Source organism: Muscardinus avellanarius (assembly GCF_963383645.1).
Source record: "Muscardinus avellanarius genome assembly, chromosome: 1".
In the NCBI taxonomy this organism is placed as follows: Eukaryota; Metazoa; Chordata; class Mammalia; order Rodentia; family Gliridae; genus Muscardinus; species Muscardinus avellanarius.
In genome coordinates this window covers 224,200,179-224,226,257 of record NC_137786.1, presented here as the reverse complement: position 1 = coordinate 224,226,257, position 26,079 = coordinate 224,200,179, and the positions used below count along the sequence as shown (strand labels likewise).

At 45.7% G+C, this 26,079-nt stretch overlaps 1 protein-coding gene across 1 annotated transcript in view; it reads right to left on the bottom strand.

Annotated features, from left to right (window-relative positions):
• The window catches only part of ZDHHC5 (zDHHC palmitoyltransferase 5), a gene marked incomplete at both ends in the record, with an annotated part of 31,257 nt that extends 15,781 nt beyond the window's left edge, over positions 1 to 15,476 (bottom strand). Inside the window, 2 exons of the mRNA XM_080703720.1 lie at positions 3,142 to 3,263; positions 15,373 to 15,476. Coding sequence (XP_080559846.1) covers positions 3,142 to 3,263; positions 15,373 to 15,476 — 226 coding nt within the window. The remainder of the gene's footprint in view (positions 1 to 3,141; positions 3,264 to 15,372) is intronic.
• Between the last annotated feature and the right edge of the window lie 10,603 nt (positions 15,477 to 26,079).

The following is a 26,079-nucleotide window of genomic DNA, read 5'->3' as shown; positions in this document are numbered from 1 at the left end:
CAAGTTAGATACCCTGAAACTAACTACTCTAGATAATTCCTTTACCCTCTCCTATCTCAAGTACTAACCAGTCCCAACCCTGCCTAGCTTTCAAGATCAGATGAGACCCAGGAGTGTTCGGGGTAGTATGGCAATAGACTCTTACCTCTCACTCTGACCCAGTAAGCTCTCATGAACTCTGTAGAGCCTACGTTTTAAAAATCTGTAAATCCACATGAACTCAAATTCTCACTGGGTTGTATTATTGCCACAGTCACCCAAACAGTATCTTTATATTCTTATAATAATTGTTAATTTGGGGTACTGGAGATTGAACCCAAGGGCATTTTACCTCCAAGCTACACCTTTAACTCTTTTTATTTTGAAATAGGGTCTCACTAAGTTACTGAGACTCCTGCTAAATTGCTGAGACTCTGTGTGTGTGTGTGTGTGTGTGTGTGTGTGTGTGTGTGTGTGTGTGTGTGTGTGTGTGTTAGTGAGGATATAACCCAGGGGCACTCTCCCTCTGAAATATACCCCAGCCCTATTTTATTTATTTTGAAACAGGGTCTCACTAAGTTGCAAATGGCCTTACTAAGCTGCTGAGGATAGCTGCAAACCTGTGAGCCTCCTGTCTCAGCCTCCCAAGTACTGGGATTATAAGCACATGCCACCACACCTGGCTGAGGCTGGTTTTGAACCAGTGATCCTCCATGTCTCTGCCTCCCAAGTACTGAGATTAAAAGTGTGTGCCACAGCGCTCAGCTAAAAATCATTATTTTATGTGTGTGTGTGTGGGGGGGTGTGTACTAGGGATTGAGCACAGGAGCATTCTACCTCCAAACTATCTCCAACCCTATTTTATTTTTATTTTGAAACACGGTCATGCTAGGTTGATGATAGTCTCACTACTTGCTAAGGCAGTCCTCAGACCCTTAATCCTCTTTTACTGGAATTACAAGTATATGCCACCATGCTCAGCTTAAAAATTATTTTTTTGATCCCAGCATTTGGGAGGCAGAGACCAGAGGATCATGGTTCACAAACAGCCTTAGCTACTTAGAGAAGCCCTTCGCAACTCAGTAAGACCCTGTTTCAAAGAATAAAAAGACTAAAAAATAGGGCTGGGGGTATAGCTTGGAGGTACAATACCCCTGGGTTCTATCTCCAGTACCGGGGGGAAAAAAAGTTATAATAGGAAATCCAATCCCAGGATTCCTCCAATTAAAGACCTCTATGTCAAAAGAAGTGATCTAGCCAGGCATGGTGGCATATACTTGTAATCCCAGCGCTTGGGAGGCTGAGACAGGAAGATCACACAGGTTCAAAGCCAGCCTCAGCTACTTAGTGAGACTCTCGGCAAGTTAGTGAGACCCTGTTTCCACATAAAGTATAAGTCTAGGTCTGGGAGGACAGCCCAGAGGTAGAAAAGCCACTGGGTTCCACCCCCAGTACCACAAAATAAATAAATAAATAAATAAATAAATAAATAAATAAATAAATAGTAATCTGTTTAATTGAACATATATAAATAAATCATTGGATTTAACATATAAAGTCCCTTACAACTTGGCTGAGTTTATTTCCTGCCCCTTCTGGGCAGTTCCTTCATGTAGCAAATCCTTCAACCCCCTGAGTTTATTACTTCATGTCTATGAGCTCTACCTGTGCCGCATGCTTTGTCTAAAAGGATCCCTCCCTTCCATCTTTACTTGGTGGTTTTCCCCACCACTTTTTTTTTTTTTTTTTTGCAGTACTGTGGATGGGACCCAGGGGCATCCTATTTCCGAGCTATACCCCCAGCCCAATTTTTTATTCTTTATTTTGAAACAAGGTCTCACTAAGTTGTAGAGGGGCTCACTAAGTAGCTGAGGTTGTCCACAAACCCAGATCTTCCTGACTCAGTCTCCCAAATACTGGATTACAAGGGTGCGCCATACCTCCCGCCCATTTTTAAAAGCATTTCCCCAGCTTCTCTAAGCAGATGTAACTGTACCCTTTTCTGTGTTCTCACAGGCCCTTCCTGATACCTCCATACAGTTAGCCACACACACTGTTTTAACAGTTTAAACATCATGGGCATTACTGTAATTAGCAATCCACCCAATCCATATGCTCTACATAAATTTCTGCTGCTGGACATGGTGAAGCACACTATAATCCCAGTACTTGGGAGGCTGAGAATTAGGAAGACCCTAGTATCAAAGTAAAAACTGAAAGAAAGGGGTAGGGGTACTGCTTAGAGTTGGATGCCCCTAGGTTCAATCCCCAGTACCAATAAATAAATAAATGGCGATGATGAACACACACCTGCAATCCCAACTACAGGAGGCAGAGGCAGGAGGATCTTGAGTTCAAGGCCAGCCTGGACAACGTAGCCAAACTCCATCTCAAAAGAATAAATGCTATGTAGCAGACACAGTGGCATACACCTGTAATCCAGTACTTAGGAGGCTAAGATAGGAGAATTACAGATTTGAGACCAGCCTCAACAATTTAGCAAGGCCCTGTTTCAATATAAAATAAAATAGGGCAATATAAAATAAAATAGTGTAGCTAAGAAGTAGAATGCCCCTACATACTACGCCCAGTGCAAAAGAAAAAAAAAAAAAAAAGAGGGGGAGGTACTGGGGATGTAGTTCAATAGTTGAGCAACCCTAGGTTCAATACCCAGCTCTGCAAAATAATTCTGCTGAATAACTAAAAACCAAAGATTTGCCCAAAGTGAATCAAATGGCTAGATATTATATAACATATATTCCTGAAGTTCCTGCCCTATTTTCCTTTTATTTATACTTTTATTAGACTATAAAAGTATCTTCCAAGCCGGGTATGGTGGCAGACACTTATAATCCCAGTACTTAGGAGGCTGAGACAGGAGGATTGCTCAGGTTCGAGGCCAGCCTCAGCTACTTAGTGAGGCTCTCAGCAACTTAATGAAACCCTGTTTCAAACTAAAATATAAAATAGGTCTGGGAGTGTAGCCTGGAGGTAGAAATCCCCTGCGTTCCACCACCAATACCACAAAAAAATAAATAAAATAAAAAAAAAGAAAAAGGATCTCACAATCCTTGACTCTAAAGGGTCAAGATCAACTGTGTCTGCCCAGATAATTATTTTTTAAAGGCAAAAAGAAGCTTCTAAGAGACAGAATGATCTTACCTCGAGGGAAAATCCCTGGGTCCATGAAAGTGGCCATGCTGAAATTGGCCAGCACAAAGAGAAACATAATCGCATTGTAGATGGGCACTGCAGGTGACACATACACGCTTAGTCCTGGACACCTACACAGAAAATAAAGAAAATGAAGGTCTGCCTTTACCACTTTGGATACCAACCATACTCTGCTAAGATTCAGCCCTCATAGATAAATCTATGTGGCTTACCTTTGTCATCCCAAATTATCACCTTTTCCTTCTCATCACATAGCCCAGTTTCATGGAACTGCTCATTATAGACTAAACCAAGGTATGAGATAGAGAATCTCTTCTATCTGAACCGCCCGCATTAAGTTCTATGTTCTGTGCATCAATCCATAGGTTTGGGAATGTGTACTTATCTCCTTTATAACCACGCATGAGAACTAGGGACTATGTAACTGACACCAGCTACCTTCCCTTGTCTGGAGGAGCCCGAGGCTTCTGGATCCCAGCCATGTCCGCTGGCCTGCACGGTGACCCAAAGCGCGAGATACACCGCCTCCCCGTCCACCTCCCCCGCCCAGCTGGCTGTCAACCATTCTGAACTGCCACAGGTTCTTCACTGCGTCCAATACTCCTGAGAGTTTTATTCAACCAGAGGATAGTTCTCAAGGTTTAAAACTGCCATTCTGGGTTAAGCTCAGGTTCTTTCAGGAGGTGTTGAAGTAGAAGCACTTCAAGAGCATTTCCTTTCTTGGCTGCTTTCCTGGGAGTCAAAGTTTCCTACAGAGCCAGGCACGGCAGTGAATGCCTGTACTCCCAGCACTTGGGAGGCTGAGACAGGAGGATTGTAGATTCAAAGCCAGCCTTCGTCATTTAGTGAGGCTCTCAGAATTTAGCGAAATTCTGTTTCAAAATACAAATAAAAAAGCCGGGCATGGTGGCGCACGCTTGTAATCCCAGCATTCGGGAGGCTGAGACTGGAGAATCGCGGTTCGCAGACAAGGCTCAGCTACTTAGTGAGGCCCTCTGCCACTCAGTGAGACCCGGTTTCAAAATAAAGAATAAAAAATAGGGCAGGGGGCGTAGCTCAGAGGTCGAATGCCCCTGGGTTCCATCCCCAGACCCGCAAAAATAATAAACAAACAAACAACAACAAAAAAAAAATACCTAGCCACCTGTAATCCTACAGTACTTGGGAGGCTGAGAAAGGAAGATCAGGGTTCATGGACAGCCTCAGCTACTCAATGAGGCCCTTTGCAACTTTGTGAAACCCTGTTTCAAAATAAAGAATTAAAAATAGGGCTATAAAGAATTAAAAATAGGGGTATAACTCAGGTAGCATGCCCATGGGTTTAATCCCCAGCACCACACACACACTCAAAAAGGTTGAGGGTTTAGCTTGTTGCTTGGAGGTAGAATGCCCCTAGGTTCAGTCCCCAGACCACAATGAATGAATGAATGAATGAATGAATGAATGAATGAATGAATGAATGAGCGAGCTACGGGTGTAACTTGGAAATAGAATGTCCCTGTGTTCAATGCCCAGTAACACATGCACGCACACGCACATGTGCACACACACACACAGTTGCACGGAACTTCTGATGTGCGCCTTGCTTTGTGAGTAGTCTCACATGCCCTCTTCTCCTGTCCCAGGCAAAGAAGAACTTCCCACTGCAAGACAGTGGCTAAATACCCTAATCTGCTTTGTAGCTGAGAACTTAATCTCCAGAATGAGGACAGCATTTGTCCTTGTCCCCTTTATCTGGACCAGTTAAAAGAAAAAAAGACCTCGTTGAAGGAAAGAAAGGGGCCAGGAGAATAAGACAGCATATGAGTCTGGAAGACTAATCCACAGCAGTCCTGGATTCTGTCAAGAAATGCAATTTGTCCCCATCAATCAAAAAGCACAGCCCTGAATAGTGATTCAAGACAGTGTGGAGGTACTGAGCTCCTCAACGAGATATAAATAAAACCATAAGAGGCAAAACTCACACCTCACAGATCTTTACTACTAGTACCCATGTTTACAAATTCTATTCATTACGTGTGTGCATGTATGTGTGGTGTACTGGGGACTGAACCCAGGGGCATTCTACCTTTGAGCTACAACTCCAGCTTTATTTTTTTGTTTTCAGAGTCTCACTAGGTTGCTAAGTCGCACTACTTGCTAAGGATGGTCTTGAACCTGTGATACTCCTGTCTCAACCTCCCAAATGCTGGGATTACAAGTATGACCCACCACGCCTTGCTTAAAAAAATTTTTTAATACTTATTATGTGCTAGGCTTTATCTCTTTTTTGGGGGTGGGGGACTGGGGATAGATCTGGGCCATTCTACCTTTTTTTTTCTTTTTTTTTTTTTGGTGGTACTAGGGGTGGAACCCAGAGACTTTCTACCTCTGGGCTATACTCCCAGACCTATTTTATATTTTACTTGGAAACAGGGTCTCACTAAGTAGCCGAGGCTGGCTTTGAACCTGTGCGATCCTCCAGTCTCAGCCTCCCAAGCGCAGGGATTACAAGCGTGCGCCACCACGCCCGGCTCGGCCATTCTACCTCTGAACTACATCCCCAGACTATTTTCTGGTTTGAAATAGGATCTCACTAAATTGCTGAAGGTTTTTCTAAGTCTCTGAGGCTAGCTTGAACTTGTGATCTTCCTGTCTCCGCCTCCCAAGTACTGGGATCATAGGCATGCACCACCATGCCCAGCTGTGCCAGGGGTTTTAGATAGTAAGTATCAAACTCTGTGCTTCTCTTGGTTAAGTCAATACATAGTTGGGAGAAAAAAATAATGAAACTGGCTGGGCGTGGTGGCATACACTTATAACCCAGCATTTGGGAGGCTGAGACCGGGGGATCACAGTAGAGGACTGCAATTCACAGACAGCCTCAGCTACTTAGTGAGGCCCCTTGCAACTCAGTGAGACCTGGTTTCAAAATAAAGAAAAAAAAAAGGGCTAGGGGTGTAGCTCAGAGGTAGAATGCCCCTGGGTTCCATCCCCAGTACTGCAAAAAATAAAATAAAATAAAATAATTAAACTGGAATGTAGACACTATTTTCAACAACAAAACAGACCTTCAATAACAGTTAGTTCTATGCTATCATCAAAAAAGACCCTTATGAAGCTGGGAGTGGTGGCGCACGCTTTTAATCCCAGCATCTGGGATTCACGAAACGAGGATCCGGGTTCACAGACAGCCTCAGCTACTACATAGTGAGCCCCTCTGCAACCCAGTGAGACCCTGTTTCAAAATAAAGAATAAAAAATTGGGCTCAGGGTGTAGCTCGGAGGTAGAATGCTTCTGGGTTCCATCCCCAATACAAATAAATAAATAAATAAATAAATAAATGTTCCTTATGAAGCCTCTTCCTCTGAGTTCTTCGGCTCAGAGATGTCCCAACACTTTGGCACAGTGTGAGGAGGAATACAAGCAAGAAGGAAGAGTCCCTGCACAGCCCCACCCGAAGGCCTGACCTCCGGGGTTCCTCAGGAGGGAGGGAAGAGAGAAACTGAAAACCAGTCATCCAGGTCAGAGCCCCTCCCTAGTACTTAGCTGTCGCTTCAATTTCCGCCTGGGGAAGAAGAGAAAGGGTGACTCATTTCACTCCTACACCCTGGGAAGATAATTAGATGGGAAAAATAAATTAAATCCTTAGAACACAGAGGTGCCTGTGATTTAAAATTCTTAGAATTGGCCACTGTAGCCTCTTGAGCTTCTAAAAGAAATAAGCAAGGATACCTTCCATCCCAGAGAAACTACAATCAGTACGAGTCCCAGCTCCCCGGAAGCTCCAGTGTCGAGCTTCCTCATCCTACTCTTTTCTCAGTTTCATTTCCAAACAAAGCAACTCACCCAGTTTCTCGGGTATCCTGCCAACCCACCCCTGGATGATGAACTTTACCCCTACAGCCTTCTTCATATCAACCACCCCAGCTGCAGTGTGTAATCCTGGAACTGAGTTCCAATATCTGTTGCCATAATAAAGTCAGCCCCCACAGTGGCATAATCTCCAGGTGACACGAGTCACTCAGCTGTGAGCATTAGGATTCAGACCTATTACTTCCAACCTTAGCACTACAGCTGAGGAAACACCCAAGGCCAGGCATGTGTGAGCAGAGAGTCTGCCACATCCCATACGCTCGGCTCGGCTCGAGGAGGCGCTCCACTGCTTTAGCACTTGCCAGATTGCTAAGTGACACCCTGAGTGGCCTGTCTGAATCCGCTGCCTTTGATGCAGGGAGATGAGGCCATGCCGAGGAGAGGAGCTGTTGGGGCTCGTCCTCAAACTACAGCAATAATCATAGAGCACCAGAAGCAAAGGGAGTGGCCACGGCCCAGAAGGCTGTCTGACTCACAGATGTGATCCAGACCTAAACCTTCTCAGTAGAACAGGTTCTTCTGCCCACCCATTCTACACTTCTGTTCTCAAAGCCAAATAAAACTGGAAGAGGGGATTTCAATATCCATATTCCAGAAGCCCTGTTTCCTAGCCTTCCCTAACAATGCCTATATGAAAAATGGTTAACTTCCTGGAAAGAACAAGTAGAATCAAGAAGCTTTGGATTTTTAAATCCTATCTCGATGCTTCACTATGTATCCTTGGCAATCCACAGGAAAACGCTCGAGCTTGTTATGTCGGCCACATAACCCAGTATGAGGATGAGGGCAAATGTTTGAAAAGATCCTGGATTTCTTTTTTAGCCAGCTAGCTTAGTACTAAGCATTCACAGGATAGGAGACACAAGAAAACATTATTAATTATCTCCGTCATCATCAATTATCATTCCAGCTCCACCTTCATGCTCAATTCCACTTCCTCTACCTGAGGTATAAGGGATTCAAGGACACGTGAAACAGACACGAGGCTCTTAAAAAACAGGTCCATGCATTCCACCCATGCCTACCGTATTGCATGAGCATATGATTAGTGTTCCTTCTGATGAGAAGGCTGGAGTGTGTCCCATTTCCTGCCCTTGGGGATCCCCATCTAGGACTGCTTCAAGATTCCATGAGAAAATAGCTTCTGCCTCTATAGCTGGGTAAGTTCCTCTTAAAATACTTGCCTTGTGGTGTCTCTATAACCTAGACTTTCGAGCACCTGAATGCTATAGGAGGTCCCAGGCACTTATTCCTGGATGAGAAAACCATGTGGGAAGGAAAGAACAACCACTGCTCAATTAATGCCCTCAATCACGAGGCTGCTCCCACTCAAGTCAGGTGCTAGCACCTCCGCAGTTACAAGAAAAAACAGGGAGAGCCACTGAGGTTGCCCAACTCTGAGTAAAAAGGCTGGAAGGGACCAGAGGCAGAAACTAAAAGCAGCAGCACCCTGGATGGGACACTGTAATGACCACTATGGATTTACTGGCAACCATGATTTTTATCCTACCCTTAAGAGTATCACCTCAAAAAGAGATCTTAAATTTGGCCGGGCATGGTTGCGCATGCTTGTAATCCCCGCGCTTGGGAGGCAGACAGGAAGATCGCGCTGGCTTAGGAGACCCTGTTTCCAAATAAAAATGTAAAAATAGGTCTGGGAGTATAGCCCGGAGGTAGAAGGGCTTCCAGGAACCCCAGTACCACCACAAAAAAAAAAAAAAAAAAAAAGATCTTAAGTGTACCTCCTCTCCTCTCCATCTTCAGAAATGGACAAAACGAGGCCATGAGTTGACCCGCAGATAGGAGAGGGACCCAGGAAGGCAGCGGAGACACACTTGAACCACAGCATTCCTACCTAGACATGTCACACTTGGGTTCAGCCTAAGATTTCCTTCCAAAGACGGCTGTCCTACCTAATAAACAGCTTTGGGTTAACTTTCCCATTACAGACAAGAAAAAACTGAGGTCCACAAAGGTTAAGAGACTTTACCAAAATTAGTCTCCTGGCCCTGAAACAAAAAAGTTCATCCTACTTACTTAGGATTGCCCCTTGTCAGTCACAAGAACTATGACAGATGAGGATCCAAATACATTATCTTTTTTTTTTATGTGTGTGTGGTATTGGTGATTGAACCCTGTGAGCCCTGGGGCATTCTACCTCTGAGCTATACCCCCAACCCTTTTTTTAATTTTTATTTTTATGGTATTGGGCATGGAACCCAGCTACACCCCTAGACCTATTTTTAATTCTTTATTTTGAAACAGAGTCTCACTGAGTTGCAAAGGGCCTCACTAAGTAGCTGAGGCTGGCTATAAACCATGATCCTCCTGTCTCAGCCTCCCAAAGGCTGGGATTATAAGCGTGCGCCACCACGCCCAGCTTCAATTTTTTTGTTTTGAAATAGAAATAGGGTCTTGCTAAGTCACCGAGGGTTTTGCTAAACTACTGAAGCTGGCCTCAAACCTGCAGACCTTCTGTCTCAGCCTCCCAAATACTGAGGTTACAAGAGTGGCCAGCACACCAGGGCCAGGTGCATTATCTTAAATGCAAACTCCAACACCTGAGAGGGGACGAGTTACTTTAACACTCTCCTTCCAAAACAGTGGAAGAGGAGACACACTGAGGCTCAACACTGCTGCTTAGTTTTACTGGACAAATTCAGTGAATGAGAGATGAGATCTAGCTCTGGAAAGAAAGGCCTCAGCTGTTCTATTCAAGCTTCTCTGAAGAAGATCACTATTCCTTTGATGACCAATCCAACTGGTAATTTCTGCTCATAGCTTTCCCTACTAGACAAAGAAACGGAGGATAAAATTGTCCCTAATTATTTGAAGCCTACGTGCCTCCTGTAATTATGTCTGCCAGCTGAAAGGGACTCTTCCTCCTCCTCCTAGTCGTCTATGTGGCAAAGCAGTCCTCACCTGAGTCCTACCACTGATGTAAGACTAGACAGTTGTCACCTAGTAAAGAGAACAGGTGGAGGATGACAGTAGTTACATATTTAAGGCCCCACACAGGAACTGATTTGGAGATAACCTTCCTCTCGCTTTCTATTTAAAACTATAATAAACTCTTTTATTTTGTGCATTGTATATGGTTTTCAACAAGGGGTTCTACAAATAATTGAACCTCAAAAGGGTAGAAAGCAGCAGGCCTGCTGGTGCACAAGGCTTAAACAGGAGAACCACAGATTCCACGGCAGCCTTAGCAACTCAGCAAGACCCTGTCTCAAAGAAAAAGGGCTGGGGTTGGAGTTCAGAGGTAGAACGTCCCTGTGGAATGAACCCAGTACCAAAAGAAAAGAGAAAAGAACCTATGGAGAAATAGTTTTTTTGTTTGCCTTTTGATGCTACTGGGGATGGAAGCCAGGGGCAGTCTACATCCCAACCACACCAACTAGCTCTATTTTATTCTTTTATTTTGAAACAGGGTCTAAGTTGTGAAGAGCCTCACACTGCTGAGGCTGGTCTCAAACCTGCAATCTTCCTGTTTCAGCCTCCCAAGTACTGGAATTACAAGCGTGTGCTACCATGGCTGTCTTGAGGTACAAATTTATTTATTTTTTTGGCGGTACTGGGGTTCCTGGAAACCCTTCTACCTCCAGGCTACACTCCCAGACCTATTTTATATTTTTATTTGGAAACAGGGTCTCTTAAGCCAGCGAGGCTGGCTTCAAACCTGTGCGATCCTCCTGTCTCCGCTTCCCAAGTGCAGGGATTACAAGTGTGCACCACCACGCCCAGCCTAAATTTATTTTTTAAAATAGTGCTGCTTCAGCCAGGCCGGCCTCAGCAACTTAGCAAGACCCTCAGGAACCAAACAAGACTGTATCTGTGTGTGGGGGGGTGGGGGGGGCCTCGAACCCAAGGGTGTTCTACCTCTGAGCTACAACCCTAGCACTACTTATTGTTTATTTTGAAACAGGGTCTCACTAAGTTGTGGAAGGCCTAGTATTGCTGAGGCTGGCTGTGAATCTGAGATCGTCCTGTCTCAGCCTCCCAAGTACTGGGATTACAAGCATGCACCACCATGCCCAGCTGCAAGACTATTTTAAAACAAAAAATAAAATGGGCTGGAGGTGTTGCTTGGAGGTAGAATGCCCCTAGGTTCAATCCCCAGCATCAGAGATTAAAAAAAAAAGAAAAAAAGAAATGATACTTTCAGAGGTACAAAAGCTAGGTGACAAGAGCAAGATACACAGGTTGAATCTGCAATGGGGGAAAAGAGACCATAAACAGAAAAGGGAGTCCAGAAATTGGTCCTAAGAAAACTAATGCCAGTGGGAACTGGACAGCTGTGACTTAAGGTATTTTTAACCTTGGATTAAAGGCAGAGTTTCAAACTGAATCAATGAAGTTCCCCAGATCTTTTCTTCTACGGCTGAAAGACCATGGAATAAGGAGGGCCCCTACTTTACCAGCACCAGAGAATAGGAAAGTAGGTTAAATAGCTTCAATTATCAGTTGAGAAAATGCCTATGTCAGGACAACTCTTTGTAGACAAACTGGTATAACCAGCCAAGCACTTCAATGGTTCCAGATTAACATATTAAGAACAAGGATTCTGCATGATTTACCTTAGGAACAGATAGTTTGAAAAAGAAAACTACTTATTCCCCTGACTAGCCAAGCTTCTCCAAGAGCTTTGCTTCTCAAAGGAAAATAGACCTTCCCCAATCAAAAGGTCTAAGGGAGTCACATAGCCCTAGTACATACCACTCCTGACAGCACTACAATTGCTACAGAAAAATAAGATATGATACAATGTTCCCTGGTTAAATTCTTTGTGTGTGTGTGGTACTAGGGAATGAACTCAGGGGAACTCTACCTTTGAGCTACACTCCCAACTCTAATTAATAAATTTATATATTTATGTGCAGAACTGGGGATTGAACTCCAAGGCAATCTACCACCAACTTACACCCCCAATCTTATTTTTTATTCTTTATTTTGAAACAGCGTCCTACTAGGCTATGGGTCTCACTAAGTAGTGAGGCTGGCTGCAAAACTTCCATCCTTCTGTTTTAACCTCCCAAGTACTGGGATTACTAGCATTTGCCATCACACCCAGATTTTTATTTTCATTTTGAAACAGGGTCTCAGTAGATTGATGAGAGTCTCACTACTCACTGAGACTGTCCTTGAACCTGTGATCCTCCTGTCTCAGCCTCCCAACTATTGGGATTACAGGCATGTACCACGCCACTGTGCCTGGCTGCTTGGCTAAAAATTTTGATTCTGCTTATTGGCCATTAAAGGAAAAGTCAAAACAAGTTCTAACACTGAGGTCCCACCCTTTGTTATTGGTAGTCAATGCATGGAAAGTCAATGCATGTTAGAATACTGAACATACTGAATAGTGAATTTAAACAAGAGAAAATAAAGCCGGGCGTGGTGGCATACATTTGTAATGCCGCGCTTGGGAGGCTGAGCCAGGAGGATCACACAGGTTCTCGAAGCCAGCCTCAACTACTTAGTGAGGCTCTCAGCAACTTAGTGAGACCCTATTTTCAAAAAAAAAATATTAAAAAAATAGGTCTGGAGTATAGCCTGGAGGTAGAAAGCCCCTGGGTTTCACCCCCAGTACCACCAAAAACAAACAAACAAGAAAAAAAGATGAGGCAACGGCAGTAAAGAAAAGCAGAGGATTGCTGTTCCAGACAGCCTCAGCTACTTAGTGAGGCTCTCTGCAACTTAATAATACCCTGTTTCAAATAAAGAATAAAAAATAGGGCAGGGAATGTAGCTCAAAGGTTAAATACCTCTGAGTTCCATCCCCAGACCAGCAAAAAAAAAAAAAAAAAAAAAAAAAAAAAGCAGGGCTAATCTCTAGATCCTTCAGGGATTTGGCAGGTATGCTCAAACTGCAGGGCCGGGGGTCAAAAAATTCTTGACTTCTACCCTTCAGAGAAAGGTGAAAATTTCTTTTATTTCTTTTCTTTCTTCTTTTTTTTTTTTTTTTTTTTGAGGTACTTGAAATGGAACCCAGGGGTACTGTACCTCCAAGCTATACCTCCAGCCCTATTTTTTTATTCTTTTTTCTTTTTTGGGGGTAGTACTGGGGGTGAAACCCAGAGGCTTTCTACCTCCAGGCTATCTCTCAGACCTATTTTACATTTTATTTGGAAACAGGGTCTAAGTTGCTGAGAGCCTAAGTAGCTGAGGCTGGCTTCAAACCTGTGCCATCTTCCTGTCTCAGCCTCCTAAGAGCAGGGATTATAGCGTGCGCCACCACGCCCAGCTTTTATTTTTTATTTTGAAACCAGGTCTCACTGAGTTGCGAAGGGCCTAAGTAAGCTGAAGTTGTCCACGAACCAGAATCCTCCATTCTCAGCCTCCCAAACGCTGGGATTACAAACGTGCTCCACCACGCCCGGCTCTAGTTTTCTTTTTTGAAACAGGGTCTCACTGAGTTGCAAAGGTCCAAGAAGGTCCCGCTAAGCGGCTGAGGCTGTCCATGAACTGGGATCCTCTGGTCTCCACCTCCCGAATGCTGGGATTACAAGCGTGCGCCACCGCGCCCAGCTGATTTCTTCTTTTCTTGCTTAAAAACTAGATACACAAATATCAGCAAAGTCTTTTGGCCAACTGACCTATATTTTTAGAATTCCTTTCGTCATACGAAACTCAGTCTGGGGGTTTTCCTTCCTCCTACCTCAGACTTGTTTTCTGTGTAACTATCTCCACCCCAACAATTCCACTTCAATAAGCCCAAACTGCTTGTATTCCCTATCACTTCATTTTCTTCTTCCCAGCAACCTCACGTTGCTCTAACAGCACCTCACAATTAGGTCTGAGCTTGAACTATGTCAAAGTAAACTTCTCATATGATCTAGCACCCTCTAATAGTTTTGAGTTTCAACTACAACACTAACTCAATGACTCAACAGTATAAGGCTCAGAAGCCTGGTACAGGTTACTTTACAAACTGATAATGGCAAAGATGCTTGCCAGGTGGCCAACAGCTACACCACTGAGGAGGAGAGTAAAGGTGAATCACGCTGTCCCCTTTAGCGACTCACCACACCTGCCGATCCTAACGGCAACGATGCAGATCCTAGAGCCTGAGGAGGAACTCTTTCAATGCTAACTGCTCTTTCCAAAACAAAAAGGAACAGGAGAATTACTGTCATTCCTTTCAAAAGGAACTGATGCAAAGGGGCTCCTCTCTTCCTAAACAAAGGAGGCTAGGGACATGGCTCAGCCACAGACAGCCTGGCATAGAGGAGGCCCTGGGTTCAAACCCCAGTGCCACACAAGAACACTGTCCTTTCCCAGTGGCCATCACTTCTCCAGGCTTCCCCTCTTAAGAGGACAGAGAAGACCATCTAAGAAACACTGTAAGCCAAAACCATCTCAGTGGTGTATCTCATAAATTCTGAAATTTTCCACTACTCAGTTTCCACAATTTCAAACCTAAGTTTCAGACATGCTGGGGAAAAGCATGACCATTGGAAAAGACTTTAGTCCAGTTCTCTTTCTCACACAGAATCGACTGCTTACGCTGTTTCAAGCCTCTGGCTTCCTCCAACTTCCTTCCTAGTTTAGAATCATCTACTAGGGGAGATGAGCAGGAAAACAGGAAGATATCTGATTCCACAAGAAGGGAGAAAGGGAAAAATAGATAAATAGATCAAAAATAAAGTTTCTAACAAAGCTGAAAAGATAGGCCTTTTCTCACTTTTCTTTTTTCTTTTTGTGGTACTAGGGATTGAACCCAGGGGCATTTTCCCTCCAAGCTACATTCCTAGCCCCATTTATTTATTTATTTATCTTGGTGGTACTGGGGTTCCTGGAAACCCTTCTCCAGGGTACACTCTCAGACCTATTTTTTATATTTTTATTTGGAAACAGGGTCTCTTAAGCCAGTGAGGCTGGCTTCGAACCTGCACGATCCTCCTGTCTCCGCCTCCCAAGCGCAGGGATTATAAGCGTGCGCCACCACGCCTGGTTTATTCTTTATTTTTGTTTGTTTGTTTGTTTTTGGGTTTTTTGGTGGTACTGGGGGTGGAACCCAGAGGCTTTCTACCTGCGGGCTATACTCCCAGACCTTTTTTTATATTTTATTTGGAAACAGGGTCTCACTAAGTTGCTGAGAGCCTCACTAGGTAGCTGAGGCTGTCCGTGAACCGTGATCCTCCTGTCTCAGCCTCCCAAGCGAGGGGATTACAGGCGTGCGCCACCGCGCCCGGTTTCACTTTTCTTATACATCTCTGAGATTTGTATGTACCTCAATCAAGACACTTAGCACTCTCAAGTCGCTTGACTTGACAAGTAACTAGCAAAACTCAAATATACTCTTCCCCATTCACAGAATCCCCCACCTCCACACCCCAAAATACCACAGCCGGGAGGAAACTCACGTAAAGGCAAAGAAGAGTGTTGTAGCTCCCACTAAGAAGATGGCGGCTGCTGAGACCGGGACATACTTGCTGGGTTTGAATCTCTTTCCAGACTCTGCGGGCATGTTGGAGCTCTGATGGGAGATCTGCCCTGCCGCATAGCCCAGGCCCACGCGGCGGCAGAACAGACAAGAAAATGGGCCGAGGGAACCAACAGAGAGAAAAACCAAAACAGGGAAAACAGAAAATGTGAAATGATCACCCTTCCCCCTCCCAAACAAAACCAAAGGTCAAAAGATCTCAAATGAGGGAAAGCACATGGGAGGGGGAAAGGTGATTTTAAATGACGAATAACCACCTCCCCAGAACACTGCAAAAGGGGAGAGTAAGAAACACAGCTTGTGCAGTGTTAAAACTGGAGACACACGGTAGGCCGCACACATGCAAAGAGGTGCGGGTGGAGAACATGGACGCTTGGACAGGTCAGGCGAGAACTCATGGAGGGAGGCAGGTCTTCAAAGGGAAAGAAGCGGGCAGTATCAGGGTAGGGCAGAAAGCGACGGGGACGAAAAAATTCTTCTCAGGCGATACAGGAGATATAGGAGTCCCTCCGCCACTGCACTGCCACAAAATGTGAGCAGCACCTAAGAGAGGTGTGCCCTGTGCTTCTATTTTAATCCAAGAAGGAACCCGGGCCCCTTTCCAGCTTTAAAGAGAAGCTGTTTTCACTGCAGTCCTTGTCCCTTTCAGGCCGTCTCCTCAATGCCACGCTCCCACACCTTCACTTCACCAGGGCTTGGAGTCTGGCAATGGTGGTTTAATTTTATTTATTTCTCTCTTGATGGCCAAAGCTGGACAACAGCTGTTACAGGATTGAGTTGTAAATCCTTTTCTTTGAAGGGGGAGGGAGAAGAGAGAACACAAGTTTGTCTGTCTTCCGTCTCTTGTTATTTCCAAACCTGTTATGGGCTCCGTTTCCTACAGAGTTCATGCAAAACTAAAGGGAAAATTAAAATCCTTGAAGCCATGTTCTTCCTAACAAGAAGAATAAGATGAAGAAATCAATTCCACCTGATGATACTTTAAAAGATTACTGTGGATTTAAAAAGCAAAGTAAAGATGTCCCCGTTTCCAGGTTAGTCAATGTCTCCAATCTTTCTTCAATCTGGGGCTTTCCAGATGCAGAGTTCAACTGTGTCACTGTGGTACCTCACCTGGGGGAAAAAAAACAACAAATATCTTTATCAAAAAAGTTATTTTAGGGCACTTTTTAAGAACACCACAGGCTACTTTGCTAAAAAAAAAAAAATGCCTTTTGAAAGAAAGATTCTTTTCACTTCACTTGTATGTATAAACTCTCACTTAGAGGAAAATGAATTCAGAATCTTTCACCCTTTTAAATGCTGTTCAGACTTGAAGAACATGGCTTTATCTGGCCTAAGGTCATCAAAGGACTAGCTCTTATAAGGGGCCCACCTTACCTGACACAAATAGGCAGTAACAAATACCACGAATATAAAAAATCTAAAAACAAATAAGGGCACAGCAGCAAAGTGCAGTCCTAGAACAGAGATTTCTTCGGACAAAGAGAGGTATTTATTGCTACAATGAAAAATGTAACCTCAAAATTAGGACAGCAAATCTCATTTCCTTTCTCTGTGTATGTGTGTCTCTTTCTTACCCCTCTGTGTTTTTTAGTTATAACCCTAAAGAAACAGGAGCTGAACTTTTCATTTTCTGGAATCATCTATGAAGGGACCCGGGTAAGAAATGTTCTTGTAACTAAAAGGTGAAATGCCCTCTGTGAGAAACTGGGTCTACCACAAGGGGTTGGTGCTTTTCTTCCTAATCCAACTTTTTTTTTTCATTCCTATAATGGCCTATCAGGAAGTAAACTGAGCCTCCCCCCAAATACCATAATGATTAGGAGTAACAATTGATGGGAGGAGGGTGGCTCAGTGGGAGAACCTTTGCCTAGTATGCCCAAGGCCCTGAGTTGGGTTCTATCCCCAGCAAAGAAAAAAAAAAAAAAAATAGCAATTACTTCTGTTGATGACAGTAGGAAAATAATACCAGCACCTTGATTTTACATGATGCTTTTCCTCTGATGATCTCAAAGCACTCTACTCAAGCACATTATCAGGTGACACAGTCCCTTATCCCACTCTGTAAAATTGAAGGGTAGAGAATGCCCAAGGCCTTCTACTGAGTCACTTGAGCAGCCGGGTTCAAAACCCAAGAGTTCACATGCCCCTTTGCTGACACAAACTCTTTCTCATCCACTGAGTGCCAAAGATAAAAACAGGGAATCTATATACTTAAATTTTTACTTAATTTTGTTGTTTTCTTGTGTGTGTGTGTTGTGGTACTGGGGATGGAACCCAGAGGCTTTCTACCTCCGAGCTACACTCCCAGACCTATTTTATATTTTTATTTGGAAACAGGGTCTAAGAGCCTCACTAAGTAGCTGAGCCTGGCTTCAAACTTGTGCAATCCTCCTGTCTCAGCCTCCAAGTGCTGGGATTACAAGCATGTGCCACCACACCCAGCATTACTTAATCTTAAAACAAAGCATTTTCATTCTTCCCACAGTCTACTTTAATACTAAATAAAGGCAGAGATTTAAAAATATCAGATTTAAAGCAGGGCGTGGTGGTGCATGCTTGTATTCCTAGCATTTGGGAGGCGGAGAAAGGAGGATCTCGGTTAACCGACAGCCTGAGTTACTTAGTGAGGCCCTTTGCAACTCAGCGAGATGCTTTTCAAAATAAAGGAATAAAAAATAGGGCTGGGGGTGTGGCTCGGAGGTACAATGCCTGGGGTTCCATCCCTAGTACCACAATAAATAAATAAATAAATAAATAAATAAATGTGTCAGATTAGGATAGTGAAATACAAATATGAACTTGTCATTTTCTTTCTCCCTGTGGCATGGAAGGCAAAGGCACCTTCCTTCAAAATGCATCATCTTGCTGGGTGTGGTGTTGCCCGCCTATAATCCTAGTACTTGGGAGGCTGAGACAGGAGGATCTCAGATTCAAGGACAGCCTCAGCAATATAGTGAAACTCTCAGCAACCCAGTAAGACCTTGTTTCAAAACAAATCGTAAGCTGGGCACACGCCCGTAATTCCAGTATTTGGGAGGCTAAGAGTATCACAGGTTCAAGGAAGAACTAAGAATTATCTAGCTAGACAGTGTTTCCAAGTAAAAATAAAATAGGGGCTGAGGGAGTAGCTCATAGGTAGAATGCCCCTGAGTTCAATTCCCAATGCCCCCCCACATTCACATTCATATTAAAGACTCAGAGATTACAACAAATTGTTAAAGTCCTAAAAAAGATACATCCTCATTAGTCCCTGATTTTGACTGACTTTAAGCCCTCAGTTTCTTATAAAAACAGTCTCACCTTCAGAATTTAGGTCCACGTAACTTTGTTAACAAGAAGCAAATTCCTTTTCTTGTGTGTTGCTAGAGATTGACCCAGAGGCATTTTACCTCTGAGCAATACCCCCAGCCACCCCACCCCCATTTGTTTGTTTTTGCAGTACTGGGGATGGAACCCAGGGGCATTCTACCTTCGAGCTACACCCCCAGTCTAATTTTTTATTCCTTTATTTTGAAACAGGGTCTCACTGAGTTGCAGAGGGCCTCGCTATGTAGCTGGAACCGAGATCCTCCTGCCTCAGCCTCCGGAATGCTGGGATTACAAGCGTGCATCACTATGCCTGGCTTTTTCCCACCCTTAAAAAAAAAAAAAAAAAAAAAAAAAAAAAAAAAAAAAACTAGAAAGTTGCAGAGGCTATCCTTGAGCCTATAATTCTCCTGTCTCGGACTCCCAAGTACTGAGATTACAGGTGTGCACCGCCAAGCTTGGCTAAGAAGCAAATTCTTGATTTGCACACAATATTATTAAAGTAAATGTTTCTGTCAAAACCCCTAAGATTAGAAAAAAGATGAGCAATTATATGACTTAAATTTTATCTAGAACAAGATATTAGACACCATATACTATTTCAGATTACATTTTCTATAGGAAAACAGTCGCATGGGCTAATATTGCCCTAGTAATACAGAGTCCATGCAAGTTTGGTAGTACAGTACTAGGATACGAAAAAGATCCGCATCTGAGATGCTTGGAGGACATACATTAGAAGAGACAAGATAAAACACAAGGGGCAGGGGCGTTCTACCTCCAAGCTACACCCTCAGCCCTATTTTTTACTCTTTATTTTGAAACAGGGTCTCACTGAGTTGTAAAGGGCCTCACGAAGTAGCTGAGGCTGCCTAGGAACTGCAATCCTCCTGTTTCAGCCTCCCAAATGAGCACTTACTGGGTATAAAGACACACCAAGTCTTAGGAGAAGGGTCTGCCTTACATACTAGGGATAAGACTAGAAGGATGAGTATGGTTCAAGAGTCAATAGTCTGGATCCCTATCAGTATCAGAAAAGTTTACAAGAATATATATGACATATATATATCATATATACCCCCAGCCAGAGTAAAGTACGGAAGGGAAATACATGTATATAATGAGAGAGAGAGAGAGAGAGAGAGAAAGAGGGAGGGAGGGGACATGTTGTTTAAAGGCTTTAATATGAGTACTTCCTTAAAGGAGTGTATATGAGCAGTATCAGTGACAGCCTAAGTATTATTTATTGAAATAAATGAGTGTAACAACACCATACAGTAACCTGAAAACAGTAATTGAGGTGCCATGAAATAATCTACATGCAGATATCAGAGCAGAGAGCCAAGGAGAAGTTTAATGAGTGTGTTATCATTATACAGAGGTAGCAAAGTACACAGCAACACAATTCGTATAAACTGTAGGTGGGTTTTATAGAACAGGTGACAATGTGCGCTCCAAGGAGATGTGGCACGGGCCACGGGGATGAAGAGGATGGGGTTGAAAAGGTTAAGGCTCACCGGGTCGAGATGGCCTTAGGAAGTGAAAAACCCAAAGCAGAAAAATGGTCTAGAGCACGCCGTATGCAACGTCTATCTATCTGACCCCACAACTGCCTTCCAGTAACTTTACATCACTTTCTCACTTCTCATTTCAGGGTTTTCACAGGGCCGACCTTCCTGCCCCACAAAGAGATTCCTACGGGCAAAATGCTGGCGAACGCGTTCGGTCTCCGTTTACCAGAAGTCGCGTACGCAAAGCCCGGCGCACCGGGCCGGCGGGCGGGCGGGCGAAAACGGGGAGCAGGGTGAAGCCTGAGCCCCAGCGAGTCGGCCCAGGGGGGCGGGAGCCCGCGGCCGCGACCAGGGGGCGCACGGTGCCCGCGTCCGGGGCCGAGGCGCGGCGGGCCGGGGGCGCTCGGCCCGGGCGGAAGGGGCGGCGGCCGGGTCCGGAGCCCGCGGCCCGGCGGCCGGCAGCCGGCCTCGGCGCGCCGTCCCCGACGGCCGGCCGGGGGCGGCGGGCCCAGCGCCTCCCCGCGGCCCCCCGTCCCCAGAGGTCACTCTCCCGCCCACCCCGCGGCCCGGCACTTCCGGTTCCGCAGCGGCCGGCGTCCCCGGCACTCACCCCGGCGCGGCGCGGCGGCCGTCCCCGCCGCCGTCGTGGTCCCCGCCGCCTCCCGGCAGTGCCGTCCGGCCTCTGAGAGGCAGCGCGCGGCCCCCGCACGCTCCCCGCCCGCCCCGCTCCGGCGCGCTCCCGCCCGGCGACGCGCGTCCTCGAGCCGGCGCGCGGCCGTTGCCCTCAGCGCCGGGGCCCGAGCCCTCCCGGCGTTCCCATTGGCTCCCCGCTCCGGGCGCGCGCGACGTCTCGCGCGGGGCACGTTCGTCTCATTCATGCGGCTCGCGCCGCCGCGCCGCCCCCGCGCCCTCTCCCATTCACCCGCAGCCCCCGCCCCCACCCGGCTCCGGGGCGTGCGCGCGACCCGCGGCGACCGCGGCGACCTCGCGCTCCGATTGGCTGTGGGGGCGCGGCGCCGCACGCACGCAGGCCGGCGGGGGCGCGCGCGCCAGGGCCCCGTCGGGCTCCGCGGGCCGCTGGGCGAGGAGGACCGGCGGACTGCGCCGGAGTCGGGAGCGAGCGGATGGCCAGCCGGCCGGGTCTTCCCTTTTCTTGCGTCCTATTTTGTGTTCCCGTGATGGCCGAGCAGAACCCTTCTGGAGAAAAAAAAAACAAACCATGCCCGGGTACTGGAAGTGCCATGCGCCAACCCCCCGCCAAGTAAGTGTGGTACAGTCCAGACAGACGCCCGGCGTAGCCAATTAGCACTGGGTCCCTCGGTCTTCCTGCTTCGCCCCTCCGCGCATTGGCCAGCCGTGCGATGACTAAGTGGACCTTCTCGCGCACACACGCGCACACACGCGCACACACGCGCGCGCACTCACCCTTTTTTTTTTTTTTTTTTTTTTTTTGATGGCGGAAACTTTATTTACAGCCATCACCTCGCTAGAGAAGTTTCTGGTCCCTCAAGTTCTCTGATCCTAGGAGAATTCCCGGGCGGCGGGGTGGGCTGGACCGGAAGAGCCCGCGTAGGGCGAAGCCCCCGCCGAGGCCCGAGCGCCCGCCGAGGGGGTGCGGGGAGAGCAGCGGTCTCCCAGCGGCCGCCCCCCGCCGCTCGCCGCCGGTCGGCTCCGCTGGGCTCCGTTCGACCCCGCTGCTGCGCCAGGGATGGGCGCCCTCGGCCCTGACCTCGCCCGATTTGAGAACACAGGCTGAAAAGAAGAGGTTTTCTAGAATAGCTCCTGTCCCTGGCGAGCTGCTGGCCGACTCCCCATAGATGTCAGCGCCACACTTTGCCCTAATTAGCCCAAGACAGCTGTGAGCCCAGCAGCAGTGCCACAGGTTCCCTCATCCAGCTCGAGGCCGGCTCTCGTTTGAAAGCAGTTCTGACTATTACATAATGGCCCTTCAAAGAGGTGTCCCACCGGCCGCCGTCCCTCTGAACCTGTCACATTCCCTCCTGTCCTGTCAAATATGATTCTAAATCCTGCCGCATCTTTGGGTTTGGTTTCAAATAGTGCTGGTTCATCTGCGCTCTGATACTTGAGCTTTAGGCAGCAAGGTAAAAGGAGAAAGACCACCTTCTGTTTTCGAGGGTCTAGTTTCTTCTCTAACGTGGCATCTATTATACACGTTATCAGCTCTAGTTCATTCTCGCTACAAGCTTCAATCCAGCATTTATTGCAACACACTGGAAAGTTCTTTTGAGAATGTATATTAAAGATCTGGGTGTGGTGGCGCGTGCCTGTATCCCAATACTTGGAAGATTGAGACAAAAAGATTACAGCTTCCATCCAGGCCAGCCTCAGCAACCCAGGGAGAGCCGGGCTTGGTGGCGCACATTTGTAAGCCCAGGCGGATCCAGATTCGGGGACAGCCTCAGCTACTTAGTGAGGCCCTTTGCAACTCGGTGAGACCCTGTTTCAAAATAAAGAATAAAAAACAGGGCTGGGAATGTAGCTCGGAGGTAGAATGTCCCTGGGTTCCATCCCCAGTACTGCAAAAATAAATAAATAACCTAGCGAGACCCTGTTGCAAAATATAAAAAAGGGCTGGGGGGTGTAGCTCAGAAGTGGAATACCACTGGGTTCAATCCCCAGTACCACAGAAATAAATAAACACGCAAGGTGTTATTGGATACACTATTTTACTTGTATTTTCTACCTGTAAATCGTGTTTTCTTGCATGAAATCAAATTTTATTTTTACATGTAATATTTTTCTTGTATTTTAATACGTGATTTCCTCCACTTCACAAATTAGTCATTTTCCTACTTTCAACTAAGAATCTGTAAATAGTAATGTCTCTTGACTAGACAGTGCTAAAAGGAAAAAAGTCAGCCTTCCAAAAGGCACAGAACTCCTCTGGGTCGTTAGGGACATTAAACTGCTCAATTGCCAAGCTCTTTCTTAGCCTGGATAAGTACTAACAGGCATAGTCACCATCACTAGGTTTAGAGAGATTCCATTTTTTTATCCAGTTTTCCTCAAGATCATGAAAAGAATTCCTGGAAAGAATGTCCAACAGTTGAACATAGGTTTAAACTGACACCCACATCTGCGGAGTTGTCCAGAGTAAAATTTAAAACAATGAAATATCTAAGTGATCATAATTGAAATTTAAGCCCTGATAGTTGGTTGTTTTGTTTTGGGGTGGTAACGGGCATTGGACCCAGAGGCTTTGTACCCCTGAGCTATACCTCCAGCCCTTTTTTTATTTTGAAACAGGGTCAGAATTGCAGAGGGCCTTACTAAATTGCTGAGGCTGGCCTCTAACCTGCCATCCTCCTGTCTCAGCCTCCCAAGTACTAGGATTGCAGGCATGTGCCACCACACCAACTGTGTGTGTGTGTGTGTGTGTGTGTGTGTTACTAGGGAATTGAACTCAGAGGCATTCTACCTCATAGCTACATTCCCAGCCCTTTTCATTTTTCGTTTTTGAAAGAGTCTCACTGGATTACACAGACTCTTGCTACTTACTGAAACTGTCCTCAAACCTGTGATCCTTCTGTCAGCCTCCCGAATACTGGGATTACAGGTGTGCATAACTATGCCTGGCTCCTCTATATTTCTCTTTATTTAAATACTGCTACCATCCCAGGTGTGGTGGAACACGCTTGTAATTCCAGTACTTGGGAGGCTGAGACAGGAGGATTGCAGGTTCACAGCCAGCCTCAGCTACTTAGTGAGGCCTTCTGCAACTCAGTGAGACCATTTTAAAATAAAGAAAAAATAGGGCTGGAAGGTATAGCTCAGAGGTAGAATAGTGCTGTGTTCCATCCCCAGTACCACAAAAAATAAATAAAAGTAGTAAAAATAAAATAAAAAAGAAATGCTGCTATCATGGCCAGACATGGTGGCGCATGCTTGTAATCTGAGTACCTGGGAACTGAGGCAGGAAGATCACAGGCTCGAGGCCAGCCTCAGCTATTTAGTGAAGCCCTCTGCAACTTGGTGAGACCCTGTTTCAAAATAAAGAATAAAAAAATAGGGCTGTCGGTGTATTTTGGAGGTAGAATGCCGCTGGATGCAATCCCCAGTACCGAAAATAATAAAAAAAAATGAATACTGCTATCTTCCCTCCTGTCCTTATGAAAGGTCTCTTTGAGAATGGGGTTGTACCTCAAGTAGTAGAGCCTTAGTTTAGCATTAGCAAAACCCTGGGTTTAGCCTGACGTAGTGGTGCATGTTTGTAATCCCAGCATTTAGGAGGCTGAAACAGGAGGATCCAGTTTCCTGGACAGCCTAGCTACTTAACAAGGTACTTTGCAACTAGTGAGACCCTGTTTCAAAAGCAAAGAATAAAAAATAGGACCAGGCGTGAAGCCCTGAGACAGAATGCCACTGGGTTCCATCCCTAGTACCAACAAAAAGCAAACAAACAAACAAAAGAAACCTGGTTTTACTCCCCAGGAAAAAAGCAAAAAGGTCTCTGCTTATGTTAAAGAACAGCCCTCCCCCTCTGGGTCCTATCCCCTTCACTCCTGCTTTTTCTTCGTAACTTTTTCTTTGGCATATTATTTGAAAATTATGAAACATACAGAAAAAAACAATGTCAAGACATGCATATAAGCTAGGCTGATGGTACATCCCTGTAATCCCAGCTACTCAATATGCAGAGGCAGGAGGATTACAAATTCGAGGCCAGCCCGGGCAACTTTGAAGGCCCTTACCTCAAAATTTAAAAGGGTTGGGGTTGGAGCTCAGGGGTAGAGCGCTTGCCTATCATGTAGGAGGCCCTGGATTCAATTTCTAGTACCGGGGGCGGGGCGGCATGGTGACAGACACCTGTAATCCTAGTATTTAGAAGGCTGAGACAGCAAGATTACAGGTTCGAGGACAGCCTCGGCAACATAGGGAGAACCTATTTCTTTTTTAATTAACTTTTGCAGTACTGGAGATGGAACCCAGGGGCATTCTACTTCGGAGCTACACCCCAGCCCTAGTTTTTAGTCTTCATTTTGAAATCGGGTCTGAGTTGCAGAGAGCCTCACTAAATAGCTGAGGCTGTTCTCGGAACCTTAGGTCCACCTGCTCGAGACCGTATTTCAAAAACTAAAAAGGGTTGGGGTACAGGTTGGAGGTAGAATGCCCCTGGTTTCAACCCCCAGTACCACAAAAAGAAAAAGAAAAAAAAAACCCAATATATATCATTGCTTCTAGCGAAGTCACTTTTGCTAGTTCCCTTTACACTTTAATTTTTTGTGTGTATATGTGGTGTGATGGAACCCAGGCCTCCTGCATACTAATTAGGCAAGCACTTTACCACGTGACCTGCATCTTCAGCCCCTGCTCATCCTCCTAATTCCCCCCTTTGCTTCTTTCTCGTGTCCTTTACTTTCTCTAAATTATTTCATCCAGTACTACTATCTTTTATTTTTTATTTTGCAGCACTGGAAATAAAACCCAGAGGCATTCTACCTCCAAGCGACACCCCCAGCCCTATTTTTTCTTTACATTGAAACAGGGTCTCACTGAGCTGCGGAGGGCCTCCCTAAGTAGCCGAGGCTGTCCAAGAACCACGATCCTCCTGTCTCAGCCTCTCAAATGCTGGGATTACAAGTGTGCGCCACCGCGTCCAGCTTATCCGGTACTTCTTAACATGCTCTCAGCCCTAACTTCCCACACTCCAGATTCCAGTTATGTCACCATCTGAATGACTAATAAGGCAAACCTTAACAATGCCCAAACACCCTTGTTATTCCTTTGTCCCTGAGTTTCTTCAATCTCATAACCAAAACCAATCTAGTTACTAAAATCAGAAC